General features: G+C 43.6%; 1 protein-coding gene across 13 annotated transcripts in view; it reads left to right on the plus strand.

Annotated features, from left to right (window-relative positions):
- Positions 1–16,094, plus strand: part of LOC125686409 (ras GTPase-activating protein 1-like) — a 259,593-nt gene that overhangs the window by 193,723 nt on the left and 49,776 nt on the right. For 6 of the 13 annotated variants that reach the window (XR_007373787.1, XM_048930352.1, XM_048930347.1 and 3 more), the window contains 2 exons: positions 12,865–12,951; positions 15,270–15,337. Coding sequence is in view for 10 of the 13 variants with exons in the window: in XM_048930352.1 (XP_048786309.1) it covers positions 12,865–12,951; positions 15,270–15,337 (155 nt within the window). In the remaining 3 variants the exon portion in view is untranslated. Of the gene's footprint in view, positions 1–10,704; positions 10,819–12,864; positions 12,952–15,269; positions 15,338–16,094 lie in introns of those variants that run through there. The other 7 variants (XR_007373789.1, XR_007373788.1, XM_048930354.1 and 4 more) reach the window with 2 other exon arrangements.

Here is a 16,094-nt window from a genome sequence, read left to right on the forward strand (position 1 = left end):
CTCTCCCGTTCAGCAACATCTAAGGCCAGTTGGACAGCCTTTACCTCTGCACATTGCCTTGATTTGCCTTTCCCTTCAGTGGCCTCTGCAACTTGTCGTGTGGGGCTCCACACAGCAGCTTTCCATCTGCGATGCTTTCCCACAATCCGACACGATCCATCTGTGAACAGGGCGTTCTCTCCAACAGCAGCATAGAGGATGTTCTTTATACCCTGTCCCATCCGTACTGGCCCTAGGGCTACGGCACGCGCTATCTCCTGTTTAATCTGTTCAAAAGCCTGCTGCTGCTCAGGGCCCCATGTAAACTCATTCTTCATTTCCGTCACATAATAAAGGGGGCTTACAATGAGGCTGTAGTTTGGAACATGCATTCTCCAAAAGCCCACTGCACCCAGAAACGATTGTGTCTCTCTTTTGCTAGTGGGTGGAGACATAGCAGTGATTTTGTTGATCACATCTGTCGGGACGTGACAACGGCCATCTTGCCACTTTATACCTAGGAACTGAATTTCCTGGGCAGGTCCTCTCACTTTGCTTTGCTTAATAGCAAAACCAGCACTCAGAAGAATTTGGATTAATCGCTCTCCTTTCGTGAAGACTTCTGCTGTATCGCCCCACACAATGATATCATCAATGTACTGCAGGTGCTCAGGAGCACTGCCCTGTTCCAATACAGTTCGGATCAACCCATGGCAAATGGTCGGGCTGTGTTTCCACCCCTGGGGCAAATGATTCCAGGTATACTGAATGCCCCTCCATGTGAAAGCAAACTGTGGTCTAGATTCTTTGGCCAAAGGAATGGAAAATAAGGCATTAGCAATGTCAGTGGTGGCATACCATTTGGCCGCTTTTGACTCCAGTTCGTATTGGAGTTCTAACATGTCCAGCAGCACTCAGTGGGGGTGTGACTTCATTCAGGCCACGGTAGTCCACCGTCAGCCTCCATTCTCCACTGGCTTTACGCACTGGCCATATGGGGCTGTTAAAAAGTGAGTGAGTTTTGCTGATCACTCCCTCATTCTCTCATTGAGGAATTAACTTATGAATGGGGAGCAAGGAATCCCTGTTGGTGCGGTACTGCCGCCTGTGCACTGTTTTTGTGGCAATTGGTACCTGTTGCTCTTTTACTCGCAGCAGCCCCACAACAGACGGATCTTCTGACAGGCCAGGCAAAACAGACAGCTGCTTAATGTTGTCTGTGTCCACAGCAGCTATTCCAAAGGCCCATCGATACCCCTTAGGATCCTTGAAATGCCCCCTTCTGAGATAATCAACACCAAGAATACATGGAGCCCCTGGGCCCGTCACAATAGGATGTTTCTGCCAGTCCTTACCAGAGAGGCTTATCTCAGCCTCCAACACAGTCAATTCTCGAGAGCCTCCGGTCACTCCAGAAATATGGATTGATTCTGTCCCTTCATGACTCGAGGGCATCAGAGTGCACTGTGCACCAGTGTCATCCAGTGCCTCATGTTTCTATGGTTCTGATATGCCAGGCCATCGAATCCACACAGTCCAATATACTCTATTATCCCTTTCCCCCCCCTGACTGAGGGCAGGGCCTCTCTATTCATTACCTGTGGTAACTGGAGCAACTGCACTGGTGGTTGCTCTACTTAGTAATTCTCTCACCCAAGCACGTAGTACAGGATTAGGTTCACCGTGCCACTTCCCCATGTCTTCTCTATGGTCACATAGGTAATACCATAAGACAATTTGCGGTGTATTATCCCTTACTTGAGCCGGAGAGCATTTGCCTTTAACAGCTGAGATTTTTGATCGTGCACGTAAGAAGGAAGGTTCATCGTCTTTAATTAGGTGGGCTCGCATAAGTTTCATCATCTCCTTCACCTCCTTTACTAGACTCATTTGATTACCCTGATCTTCATCAAGCGTCTCTGATACTACTACAGGTTTGTCATAATTAAACAGTTGAGGCACTTGCTCTCGCACTTCATTCAGTTGGTCCATCATTTGTGAGATAGCGGCAATGGCAACGTGGGTTGGGGGTAGCAATTTTTCATAGTTTTGGAGCGTAAGAATCAAATCATAAACTAAGGGCATTCTCTGTTGTTCCTTGTATCTGCCACACGCTGACGTTAGTGTAGCGGCATATTTGTCCGGCACTGTTGTCATGATTTTCTGCCATACCTCAGGCGTCGTCCTCACTTTTTCAGGGTCACGGTCCTGGCGTGGATGGTTAGGAACAAAGTTAGGGTCATACAACATTTCCACCACGCCTATTTCCCTCAAGTACTGGATACCCTTTTCAACTGTATCCCATTTCTTCATCGCAATCTTCAAGCCGTTTTTGAAGGGATACTTTCCCTTCACAGCTGTTAACACTCATTCCCTGAGAGAGGCAGCCTCATCCGAACACCGACTAATTCCTCTATCAATAGCTGGATCTCTGGCAATGGCACCTAGTTGGCGAGCTTCATTACCATCCAGAGACAAGCTATTGGCCCCACTGTCCCAACAGCGAACCAAACAGGAAACAATACTTTCATTCGGGCGCTGTGTAAACTCCTTTCTTGTATCTTGGATTTCAGTCATCTTTGGAGGCCGGCGAGTAGTAATAGAGACTTCCTCTTCATCACTCCCTTCTGCATGTCTCTTGTTTTTCCTTTTGCCTTTTGCAATGGTGGTGGTTCTGAGGAGGGCCCCTCGCCTGGATCTTCCTCCACCTCCTCCTCCTCCTCCTCCTCTTCTCTTTTTCGTTCAAGATGTGAAGACACTCGTTTCCATTACTTGCCCTCCACAGGAGCAACTGGTATTGTTACTGGTGTCTCCGGTAATTGATTAGATTTGACTTGGAGATTTTCCCCTTAGGCTTGAACCTCAGCTCAGAAACTCTCTCTCTCCAGAATGGTATTATATAGGGCACGGTAAACACAAGCCAAACCCCAAATAAGTTGTACCTCCTTAGATTTATGTAAGCCACATCGTTCCTGACTCAAATACTGGCTTAGTTTCTCGAGATCCCACAGGTGTTCAAGAGTAAAATCCCATGACACTGCGGGTCCCCATGCTTCTAAGACCTTTCCTAAACCTCTCCATATTCCCTGCCAGTCATCATTCTCTAGTTTTGGAGGAGACTCCTTTCCCTTATTACGAATGCGTTGGAATACATTCAGGAGAATTGATGACACGCACACCAATATGACTGTGTCACGGAGTTGACCAGATCAATCTATGTCCGTGACAGGGGCGGCAGGCCTCTGCCCTCCCCCCCCACCCCAGTCCCACAAAAATGGGAAGGAAGGCAGGGAGGAAAAGAGCAGCGGCAACAATCTATGGAGGAAAACTTATTTTACTATAATATTGGAATACAAGGTAACACAATATATACAATTTAATTGAAATTGAGATTAATAAATCAGACAAGATGAGAGAGAGAGTTCCCGGGACCGATTCAAACCTGAAAAGCTTGGAACGGCTAGGAAAGCACCCTCCAGCACCCACTGCAAGGCAGCAAGCGAGTGCCCCCCCCCCACCCAGAAGGGTCAGACCCCGTGACTTCTGTAATGTACAGGGATAGGTAGCTGGGATTGGGGCAGTGACACTTTAATGCCCCGTACACTACATGATGTTTTGATGTGGAATACTGAAACCCAAAATAAAAAACAAACAAACAAACAAAAAACATAGAACCATGACAGACTGTTAATTCAGGATTCAAAAAACTTTTGACAAACCGAGAGGAAAACCTGGAGGCCGGTCTGAACATCGTGTTGCTTGTAACATTAGCTATTCCATTTGGGATGTAGTTGTTTATGAAATTACCCATTCCTTCTGGGATGTAAATGTCAAAATTCAAATCATACCACACTGCATATAGGTAAAATATAGGTGTCTCCATCAGTGCCATTAGGTAGTTATATACGAACGCAATTCCACAACACACAAGTGTGAGATGGATTATTGGCCAGTAGGTTGTGAGTAACACCATTGCTTCTAATAGGAATGGGAGGGTGGTTGGACTACATGATCTTGCAGGTCGTTTCCAACCTTGTGTGATTCTGTAATCCTTTACCCAGCACCCCCACGATAACGAGTGGGTTCATTGCTGGTGCCTGCTAAAAAGGGGTTAATGAATTGAAGCTAACGATTGGAGGGAAAAAAAAAAAGGAAAAAAAAAAGGCACTACCCAGACTAAGTAGTGCTCAAAGTTTACAAATTTCCCAGAACACTGGCAGTACGCCTAGTCTTTCAAGGTCAGGTTTTCCAGCACAGAAACCTGAACTACTGATAATGCTCCTTAACAAAGCTCTCTAAGAGCAGAGAGAAAAAGATATTCTTTCTAAAAACTGAAAAACAGCTTCTCCCTGCCAAAGCACCAAAAATCTGTCACGGAGTTGACTAGATCAATCTACATCTGTGATAGGGGCAATAGGCCTCTGCCCTCTCCCCCCACCCCAGTCCCACAAAAATGGGAAGGAAGGAAGGGAAGAAAAGAACAGCGGCAACAATCTATGAAGGAAAACTTATTTTACTATAATATTGGAATACAAGATAACACAATATATACAATTTAATTGGAATTGAGATTCATAAATCAGACAAGATGAGAGAGAGTTCCCGGGACCGAGTCAAACCTGGACAGCTTGGAACGGCCAGGAAAGCACCCTCCAGCATCCACTGCAAGGCAGCAAGAGAGAGCACCCCCCACCCAGAAGGGCCAGATCCCGTGACTTCTGTAATGTACAGGGATAGGTACCTGGGATTGGGGCAGTGACACTTTAATACACCATACACTACATGATGTTCTGATGTGGAATACTGAAACCCAAAAAACAAAAACATAGAACCATGACAACAGGGGACCCCAAAATAATTGAAAACAGCGGCAACAATCTGAGGTGAAACAAACTAATTTACAAAATATAGTATCAGCAAAACATAATGAGAGAGTGTGTCTCAAAGGTGGATAGGCCTCACCACAATGCTGAGGTGAGAAGTGCAGTCCAGTTGAGCCGATGAAGAAAAGCAGATGAAGAAGAGCAGGCGAAGAAGAGAACATCAGGTGACCTTGCCAGGAGTTATATCTCCTCGCTGACCGCAAAGCCTCCTGGGGAAATGTAGTTGTTCTTCTCCTCCCGACAGGCTCCTGGAACTTGAGCATCAGCATTCAAACCCCCAGTGCATTATATGATGTTATGATGTGGAATGCTGTTAACCAAAAATCATAAAATCATGACAGACAGGAAGGGACAGAATTAATTCAGATTTCTGGGGTGACTGGATGTTCCCAGAGTTTATGGCAAATAGAGAATATGGATGTAAAGGTGCATCATGTAGATGCTCACGTGTCCAAGAGTCATAGAACCATAGAATCACAAGGTTGGAAATGACCTATAAGATCATCTAGTCCAACTGTCTCCTCATCACCTTTGCGTCCACTAGCACTAAACCATATCACGCAGCACGTCATCCAGATGCCTCCTGAACACTGCCAGGGATGGCGACACCACCACCTCTCTGGGCAGGCCATTCCAGTGCCTGACCACTCTCTGAGAGAAAAAGTTCTTCCTTATGACTAATTTAAACCTCCTCTGATACAATTTGCAGCCATTACCCCATGTCCTGCTCGTTGCCTGGGAGAAGAGGCCAAATCCCTGTACACCAGAACCTCCCTTCAGGAGGTTGTACAGTGCAATGAGGTCTCCCCTGAGCCTCCTCTTCTCCAGACTGAACAATCCCAGCTCCCTCAGCCTCTCCTCATAAGACTTGTGCTCCAGACCCCTCAGCAGTTTTGTTGCCCTTCTCTGGACATGCTCCAGGACCTCAACATCTTTCCTGTAGTGAGGAGCCCAAAACTGAACACAGTACTCAAGGTGCAGCCTCACCAGTGCTAAGTAGAGGGGAATGATCACCTCCCTGCTCCTGCTGGCCACACTATTTCTAATGCAGGCCAGGATGCTTTTGGCCCTCTTGGCCACCTGGGCACACCTGTCAGCTCATGTTGAGCCCAGCATCAACCAACACCCTCAGGTCCTTATCTTCTTTACACTCATCCCCAAGCCTTTCCACCCTCTCAGGAGCTATTTAAGGCTTATTATCAGGTGTGAAGGTGTGAAGGTGTGGGCAGGTGTTTAAACTGCGCTGCTAATGTGTCAGCTCCACCTGTGGTGACTCAGGAGTCTGCCCATAAGCTGCCAGCTCCCAGCTCAAGTGCAGTGCTGATGGTAGCCTCAAAAAAAGCCCTAAGAAAGCCTTAAAAAGAGCTTTTTGGTTGGCCTTTTCTTACTCCAGATCCCTTGCCTGCACAGACCTACCTGCTCAGAAGCAAGTCTCTGCAGCAAATGGCTACAGTGGAGTTGGGTGGAGTAGAGTAGAGTCGGGCTACTGAAGAACAACAAAATAACCATCAGGTAGATCAAGCTGCCAGAATTAAGGTGGCTCAAATAGATTTGGACTGGCAACACAAGGAGAGTTATTTTTATCTACCTTCTTGAACTTCCAGAGGGCAGACTTTGATCTGTTCAGGGTGCTTATAGCGCGGGTCCTTTGGGAGTCGCTTCTCAAGGGTAAAGGGGTCCAGGAAGCCTGGACGCTCCTCAAGACTAAAATCTTAAAGGCACAAGAACAGGCTGTCCCTGAGTGCCGTAAGGGGAACCGTAGGGGAAGACAACCGGTATGGATGAGACGGGAATTACTGTTGAGTCAGTACTGATTGGTCAGTCCTCAAGGATCTATAAACTGAGATGGTCCTGCCCAGTCTTGCTCCCTACATACTGTAGAGGGAGATAAGGTTCCAGTAGTACATGTCAAGAGCATGTTGGGAAAAGTTGTTGGTCTTCCCAACTTCAGGCAAGGGCCAATCTGTCTGTGGAACTGTTTTTGCTCAGGGACCTGGGTTCACTCAATGAGTGATCCAGAAAAATGGGGATGTTCAACGTGTACCACAAGGGAATTTGATGTTTGGGGGAGTGTAGTCAGCAGTAATTCTGTGTAAATATATGTGTGTGTTTAATTCATGTTATTTATTTTTGTTGGTTTATGTATATATTCAGCGTGATGTGGAATAACAGGTGGAATGTCATGGCTTTATGGTTTCCCACCGGTATTCCGCATCATAATACAATGCAGTGCACTGGGAGTTAAAGGCTTATCGCTGCAGTTCCATGGATTGTTGATAGTTCCAGTATGGTGATCTATGTAGTGAAGAATGAACTACAACTCCCAGAAGGCTTCATTTTTTTTGTTTCTGTTGTCCATTCAGAGGGAAAGATAAAACTGACTGAGTGTAATGAGACTGTCTCTCTATGCTCCCTGGCCGTTCCCCCTATGACATCAGTGTAAGGACTTTGGTTTTGGACACCATCTCTTCCTCTTTTCATTTGAATTATTAGCTTCAATTCCAATCATAGTATATTATATTGTTATCTCATATTCCATCACTTTATTTAGTAAATCAAGTTTTTCCTTATCTCGTTGCCACCATTATCCTTCGTCCAGGCTTATCTCCCTACCTTTTCCCTTCTCCTTCCCTTCCCACAGCATGGGTCCGGTGGGACAGAGTGGCTGGAAAGCTATATGGAGGAAAATGGTCAACTTGTGCTCTTACCAGTGCCTTAAATGTTGTGGGGGAAGGATGTGGGGCTCAAAGTGGAACCCAGTATGTGTTGCCAATGTCAGAGCCCATTCCAAAAGACAGGCTGGTCTGGGGAGGTAGCCCACCCTTCACTTACTGAGCAACATGGACTAGAGCTGTCACAGGCATGGTTTGATGGTTGGACTAGATGATCTAATTGGTCTTTCCAACCTTAATGATTCTATGATGAACTCCACTTTCAAACTATGGCCTGTAGATAAATCCATGCTGGAGGAGGTACACTCATGAAGGGACTGTGGCCTGTGCATAAGCCCATGACAGAACAGGTATCCCCCTAAAAGGACTGGAGAAGAGGAGGCTCAGGGGAGACCTCATTGCACTGTACAACTTCCTGAAGGGAGGTTGTGGTGAAGAGGGATTTGGCCTCTTCTCCCAGGCAACGAGCAGGACACGGTGTCTCACTCCAATTTATAGGAGGGAGAGGAGGTTCTTTTACCATCTATATACCCGGCGTGAGATTAAGAAGCAACGGTTCAAATGTTGGTCCAACCAGTTTATCACAAATCTTAATTAGGGAAATGGGGAAGGGGAGGATGGACACTATTATGAATTAGGGTAATAGGGAAGGGAAGGAGGGCGATAGAAAAGATAGAAAAGAAAAAGAAGCAAAGGGTCTTTATAGGCAGCAAGAGGGAGATAGTCACCAGCATGGATCCAGCGTGGTTCATAGTTCAGTCTTTGATCTTCAGTAGCGGTGGGTCGTCAGGCAGAGTTGTTCTGTTGACAACGACGACAACAACCATGGTGATGATGGCCCTTTTTCAATGCTTCAAAGTGGTTGAGTCAGCTATCTTTGGAGTGACAGCTCAAATCCAAAGTGGTCGAGTCAGCTCTCCTTTGATTGACAGCTCAAACCCAAGGTGGTTGAGTCAGTTCTCCTTGCGGTGGCAGCTTCTGGCTCTGGGATCTCAGCAGGAACCTCCTTTGTTCTTATCTTTCTGGCCTTGCCAGCAGATAAGAGGAAGCGGGGAGGCACCAACTTGCATCTTGCCTTCGCAAGATACAATGGTATCGTCCCCCAGCCTCCCATACCAAGCTGGAGCGGTTTGGCCACAGGCCAGATCTTCCACCAGTGAACACTCCTGAGCATTCTCTTCTGCTCTTCTACAGAGCAAGCAGCTCTGGGGTGGAAGGGGCTTTCAAATGTTCCCAAAGCGATATCGATTGTCACACAGTTAGCACCCATCACTTGCCTCCTTGACAAGTCACTCAGAGTCTTATCACAAGAAAAACCTCAGGAAGCAAGCTTTGAGCCCAAAAAAAAAAAAAAAACAAAGAAGGATTCTCACACATGGGGCAATGGCCGCAAGTTGTATCAGAGGAGGTTTAGGTTGGACATAAGGAAGAACTTCTCTCAGAGAGTGGTCAGGCACTGGAATGGCCTGCCCAGGGAGGTGGTGGAGTCGCCGTCCCTGGCAGTGTTCAAGAGGCATCTGGATGACGTGCTGCGTGATATGGTTTAGTACTAGTGGAGGCAATGGTGATGAGGAGACGGTTGGACTGGATGATCTTATAGGTCGTTTCCAACCTTGTGATTCTATGATTCTATGACTGTAACAAACTCTGTAGCATAGTCCAAAGGGATAAGGGGTGGAGATTGTAAAGTATATGAACTGTTCTAATACATGATTTGAGTTGTATGTTATAGGAAGTACTATAACAGGAACCACCCAAAGTAATGAAAGATGAACCTTGCAAGAGTCCAGGCAAGCACAGCAATAAATCAACCTGAGCTGGCTTTGGTGCCCAGTCACCTGGGCACCAAAGTCGGGTCCCAAGTGACCAAAGTAACAGATGGAGCCCAAGTCATAGACTAAATGAATAAAAAAGTGATGCGTAATGCAGTTACTCACCACTCACCGACCCGTGTTCATCCAGTTCCCAAGCAGTGCCCCCTCCCTCTGGCCAACTCGCCTCAGATTAATAGTTTTTGGACTTGATGTCATATGGTATGGAACATCCCTTTGGCCAATTTAGGTCAGCTGTCTTGGTTCTGTTCCTTTCCAGCTCCTTGTGCCCCCAGCACCCTTGCTGGTAAGACAGTATGAGAAACTGAGAAAGCTGAAACATCCTCGGCTCTGTACATCACTGCTCTGCAACAACTAGAAACATCGATGTGTTATCAACATTGTTTTTCTCCTAAAATCAAAACACAGCATCATACTAGACACTATGAACAACTCTGTCCCAGATGGAACTAAGACAATATCCGCCTCTTATACCATACCATTTACATCTTGCTCAGGTCCCACAATTTTCCATACATTCTAATTATCATCACCTATCTTGCTTTTTGATGTATACACACAGATATAATTCCTGTGCTTTATAGGCCATCCATGTAAATTGTCCATGGAGTTCATTTAGTTTATGACTTTGGGCTCCATCTGTCATAACAGTTCTTTAGGGCATGAGAGATGATGCACAGTATTGTATTAATACATGCTGAATCCAGTTCTGGTTCCATCAGAATTCATTCTTTTTTAACCTGGATAATTCTTACTGTATGTTGTAGCTTAACCTGGCAGGTGGCTAAGGATCACGCAGCCATTCATTCACTTCCCCTCTTCCCAGTGGGATAGAGGAGAGAATAAAAAAAAAAACAAAAAACAAAGTAGAACTCATGGGTTAAGATAAAACTGTTTACTACAATAGAGACAAGGGAGAAGGAAGAAAAGAATAATAGTTATGACAAATATAATATATATATATATATGCATGAACAAGCAATTGCTCACCACCTGCCAACCGATGCCCAGCTAGTCCCTGAACAGCAGAACAAAGTCCAATGAATTCCCACCCCCTTCAAAACTGTTCTTCCACATGATGTCATATGACATGGAATATCCCTCTGGTCAGTTTAATTGAGCTGTCCTGATTTCGTCTCCTCCCAGCTCCTTTGGTCCCTGCAGCCACTTGCTGGTAGGAGCTGAGGAAATTGGAATGGCCTTTGCTCTGTACAACACTGCTTAGGAACAGCTAGAAATATTGGTGTATCATCTCTACTCTCTTTAAGCTTGAAGCCACTTCCCCTTGTTCTATCACCACAGATCCTGCTAAAGAGTCTGTCCCCTTCTTTCCTGTAGCTCCCCTTTAGATACTGGCTCTTCTCCAGGCTGAAGAGCCCCAACTCTCTCAGCCTGTCCTCATAGGAGAGGTGTTCCACCCCTTGGGTCATTTTTGTGGCTCTCCTCTGGACACACTCCAACAGCTCCATCTCTGTCCTGTACTGAGGACTCCACATTTGGACGCAGCACTCCAGGTGAGGCCTCACCAGTGCAGAGTAGAAGGGCAGGATCACCTCCCTCGCCCTGCTGGCCACGCTGCTTTGGATGCAGCCCAGGATACGGTTGGCTTTCTGGGCTGTGAGGGGACACTTCTGGCTTGTGTCCAGCTGCTGCCATCCACCAGTACCCCCAAGTCCTTTTTGGTGGGGCTGCACTCAATCCTTTCTTCCCCCAGCTTGGGTTGGTAGTAGATGTTGCCTCAACCCAGGTGCAGACCTAGCACTTGGATTTGCTGAACCTCATGAGGTTCACCTGGGCCCACTGCTCAAGCCTGTCTAGGTCCCTCTGGATGGCATCCTATCCCTCTAGTGTGTCACAGCACCCCACAGCTTAGTGTCATCAGCAAACTTGCTGAGGGTGCACTCAACCTCACTGTTAATGTCACCAATGAAGATCTTAAAGATTATTGGTCCCAGCACCGACTCCTGGGGGACACCACTCGTCACTGATCTCCATCCAGACATGGAGCCATTGACCACCACTCTCTGGACTCAATCCTGCAGCCAGTTTTTCATCCATTGAACAGTCCACCCATCAAATCTACAACTTTCCTACTTGGAGAGAAGGATGTTGTGGGGGGCCGTGTCAAAGGCCTTACTGAAGGCCAGATAGATGACATCACTGGCTCTTCCCTTGTCCATTGATGTAGTGAGAGCATCATAAAAGACCACTAGGTTGGTCAAGCAGGATTTGCCCTTGGTGAAGCCATGCTGGTTCTCCTGTATCAGCTCCCTGTCCTCCACATGCCTTAGCATAGCTTCCAGGAGGATCTGCTCCTTGATCTTCCCTGGCACAGAGGTGAGACTGATAGGATGGTAGTTCTCGCAATCATCCTTTTTACCCGTCTTAAAAATGGGTGTGATGTTACCTTTTTTCCAGTTGCCAGGGACTTCACCTGATTGCCACGTCCTTTCAAATATCATTGAGAGTGGCTTGGCAACTACTTCAGCCAATTCTCTCAGGACTTTGGGATGCATCTCATCGGGACCCATGGACTTGCGGATGTTCAGGTTTCAGGATGTTCATGATGTTCAGGAAATCCACATCCAGATTACCTACCAAGCATATTCAGGTCCTTAAGCAAAAGCAATCCCACTGTTGGGCTTACCTTTGCCCAAAGCAGGAATAACCCAGTCTCTCTAGCCCAATATGTTTTTTATGTGCACTTACAGGGACTCTATCTCCTAAATTATTCAAGAGATTTGATTGGACTATACAAGCTCAATTCACACATCCCCGAGTGTTAGCTAACCAGGTGGCTTTTCCTAAATATGTGTCCCAAAGTTTGAATGCCCCAGCACCCATTGCTGTCTTTAACAGTCCATTGTATCATTTGTCTCAACTCTTACTCTGTCTTACTCAGATGATGTGACAAGAAGGCACCCACAACAGAGACAAGCTAGATGGCAAAAATGGGGCAGGGGATGTTATGTGAATGCTTTTATCTTTTCCCTCTGAGTGGAAACAGTAACAGAACAGTGAACAGTCCTCAGGGGTATGTAGTTGTTCTCTTCTGGGACAGGTACACGAAACTGGAGCATTAACTCTTTAACTCCCAGTGCACTACATGATGTCATGATGTGGAATATGGTTAACAAAAAATCATAAAACCATGACAATGGTGTATCTCAACATCTTCTGAAATACACCAGAGTGCTCTCATTTTTGAAAGGAGAGGAATATTTAAGAAATAAGAAACAAAACATTTCAATGCATATAGAATAAATCAGAATTTTACTTGTACATATAGAATTGTGTATTATTCAAGAACTCCTTGCCATTTGTATATGTACTGTCGTAACAGATTTTAAGTTAATTTAAAGCTTATGTCTGAATAATAAACCTAGCATCGATAATAGTCCTGCATTAAGCTGGAGGTAGGACTATATCCTTTCTGACCAGCTTTTTTGATTCTGTGAAATTTTTAACAGAATGAGTAATTAGTTATTATTTTTACAGGACGTTGAGATATATTTACGGATGTTTGCAGAAGTCTGTTCAAAGCAAGTGGCCATCTAATACCAATATGAGAACAAGAGTTGTTAGGTATGTTACTTTTCATTTTGTTCTATGTTGAAAATTATCTTTTAATATCTCATTATTGTCATACTTCAGTGTGTTTATGTATTATTCTTTCCATGCCAAAGCTTAATAGCACTTATATAGGTTACAATAATATTTAAGATCATTATGGTACTGGAGCATGATATCCCAATTAATGTTTGAGAGCTCACCAGATTTAGTCATGCTGTTACAGACTTTTCTAGGGATGTATTATAGAGTTCAGTATAGCTTTACCTAATAGCTTTAACTTTGAACTGACTTATATTTGTTGTTTTGCAGACTATTCTAAAATATTAATTTCCTTTTTTTATGCTGAGAAAGAGAAAAACTGAAAGTGATAATTAACCTTTGTAATACCTCTAGAGAGCAGTGATCTCTCGAGATGATATTCCTGTCATATGCAATCTGGGAGGACTATGCCTTATCCAGGAACTCCTATGTAGTGCATCTTGCGCTTTAAGATGAATGTCCTTTGAAATGCAAAACCAACATAAGGAAACTAATATCTTCTCAAAAAGATTATTGGACTGTCATTAGATTTCAGTGATGTACTGTCTGCACTGGAATATATATATAGCTCTCTACATCAGTAGAGTCTCCCAGTGTTGATCACTCAGAATCAACGGAGTGTTCATTTCTGAAAACATATAATTCTACGGTGTCTCAGTTTTGTTTCATTTCTCTGCTCCATCCCAATCACGTTGAAACATTCTAGAACCTTCGTAAACATGTTGCAGGCTACTGAACCTGGCTCCTCCAAACTGTCACTGAGTACAAAAACTTCAGTTTGTATTCCTAAACCAATTGAATAATTAGTTCTTCCTTTAACACTGTCAATTGCCAACCAGTTCAGGCCAAGCAAAAATCCTTGACAAAAATGAGATCTTGACATTGTCTTTCTAAATGACTGTCTTTCTTAATCTTGATACTCTCTTTCTAAAACTGGAATTTTAAGGATATCAGTGATTCATCTCTTCTACATTCACTTTATTTTATTATTATTATTATTATTATTATATCTGTTACTGATATGATTTACTGGTTAATCTTTCATTGAACAATATACCAGATCATTGGTCATTAGCTCTTGTTTATCACTTTGACTTATGTCATAGAATCATAGAATCATTAAGGTTTGAAAAGACCTCTAAGATCATTTAGTCTGACCATCCACCTACCACCAATATTGCCCACTAAACCATGTCCCTAAGTACCAGCAGACTTGGTATGGGGTTTGCCTTCAAATTGAGGCTACTCTTATCAGAGATGTTGGGGTTAGCCTATTGCAAAAATACAGAACTTAGGAAAGAACAGAGAGACGTGGTATTTTTCTTCTACCTCCAGGAACTGCAGTATGGCTTTCCTTAAATTGGTAAATTTTTCATTCATAGTTTTCCTGGGATTTCTGCTGGAAGTTATAAATTCTGAGCCCTTTTCAGATCACCTTAGCCTTCATAAATGAATACTTCTGACTTGTCTCTGGAATATAATTTTTTGCAGCCTCCAGTGAAGAATATTACGCTTTATTGCACTGATTTTGATCCAAGAATACTTAAGTATTCAGAGACAGGTGGGCAGTTTGTAAGTGTATGGGTATCTTCCCTTCTATATCGTTCAATAAGTGGTGTCTGGTTGTAAAAACCCCTATGTAGGTATTGACTCATTCTTAATTTAGCTTGAACACTGTAAGAAGCACCAAATCTTCTGTAACTGCAAGATCCGTCTTAGGTTCATATCCTAGTTGTCTTTCACTTCAGGTCATCTAAAAGAGAAATTTGTGTATGTGCCACGACTTCAAAATTATTTATTTCCTCATAGTTTCAAGTTTATCCCACAAAAAATATTTTTTGTTTCACACTGACTCTTGTCAGCCTGTAATCCATACAGAAATGGGAAACTTCTATAGCACAACATATTAGAATTCATATGTATTAGACAGAAGATATATTAACCCTACTGCTATATGCCTCACTTCTGAGACCAAGTACTCCTCCTTAAAGCCAGTGCAGTCTTAGCCTACAGACTTCAGTATGGCTTTACAGTTAAGCTTTTCCCAAGTGGTTTCAGAAGTTCACCTTAATTGGGAAATCAGTATGCCCATTTTTATTTCAGTTTTTCTCACAATTTAAAACATAACAATAAATTATTAATTAACATACATATTTACAGAGTGCTGGCTGACTGATAGTCACATATCTCAGAAAGGTTTTCAAGCTGACTTAACTGCTTAAAGGCTAAATAATTTTACATTATTCTTTAACTTAATTATTGAACAGAATACAATTTTCTTCCAATTTCAGTGGCTTTGTTTTTCTTCGACTGATTTGTCCTGCTATACTGAATCCAAGGATGTTTAATATCATCTCAGGTGATTATGCTTCAGACTGAATTCATGCTTTAAGTAGCGTTATACTGAAACTTACTTTAGTGCCTAATTTAACAAAATATGAAGTCTTTTGAACACCATGTCCAAAGTCACATTGTCCGTAACAGTTGATTGACTTTCTCACCAAAGGAGCCAGCACATGGTTTTTACCCTCAAAGGTTAGACAGGGTTTATTCCCAAAGCATGCTTTATTGGTGTTTAAATAATATAATGTTGAGCTCTAGCAGTGTGTAATATATTCCAGGAGTGAGGGGAGGATCCCAAAAAAACAATAAATGCATCTCTTAGATGAACAAGATCTATAAAGTTGAAAATGCCTGCAGAGCCTGGAATACATTTATGCACCTAAAAATTATGCTTGAATAATTTGTCTGAAATTTTTGCTTAAATAACTTCTAGAAGCTGAAGAAGTCTCTACTTTGAGTCATCAGGATTCCTCATTTGAGACTGACTGTACTTAAAGATGAGAGGGATAGCATTTAAGAAGGATGGATTGTGTGGACTTGAGATAGTAATCTTGTTTGACTAAAGGCCATACTTAGGCAAGCCAATCAGAACTATTAAAGCAAATGTTAAAAGTGTTGAATAGTTGAATAAAGAAAGTGTTAGCCATTCTTTGATGCTCTCTTTCTAGAATGCCTTTATATCAATAAATAAAACAGTGACAGTGACCATTCCCATTTTCTAGAACACCATGGTGAAATTGCTATACTGATCTGCAGTATAGTTCTGGCTGATA

The sequence above is a fragment of the Lagopus muta genome, chromosome W (genome assembly GCF_023343835.1).
Source record: "Lagopus muta isolate bLagMut1 chromosome W, bLagMut1 primary, whole genome shotgun sequence".
In the NCBI taxonomy this organism is placed as follows: domain Eukaryota; kingdom Metazoa; phylum Chordata; class Aves; order Galliformes; family Phasianidae; genus Lagopus; species Lagopus muta.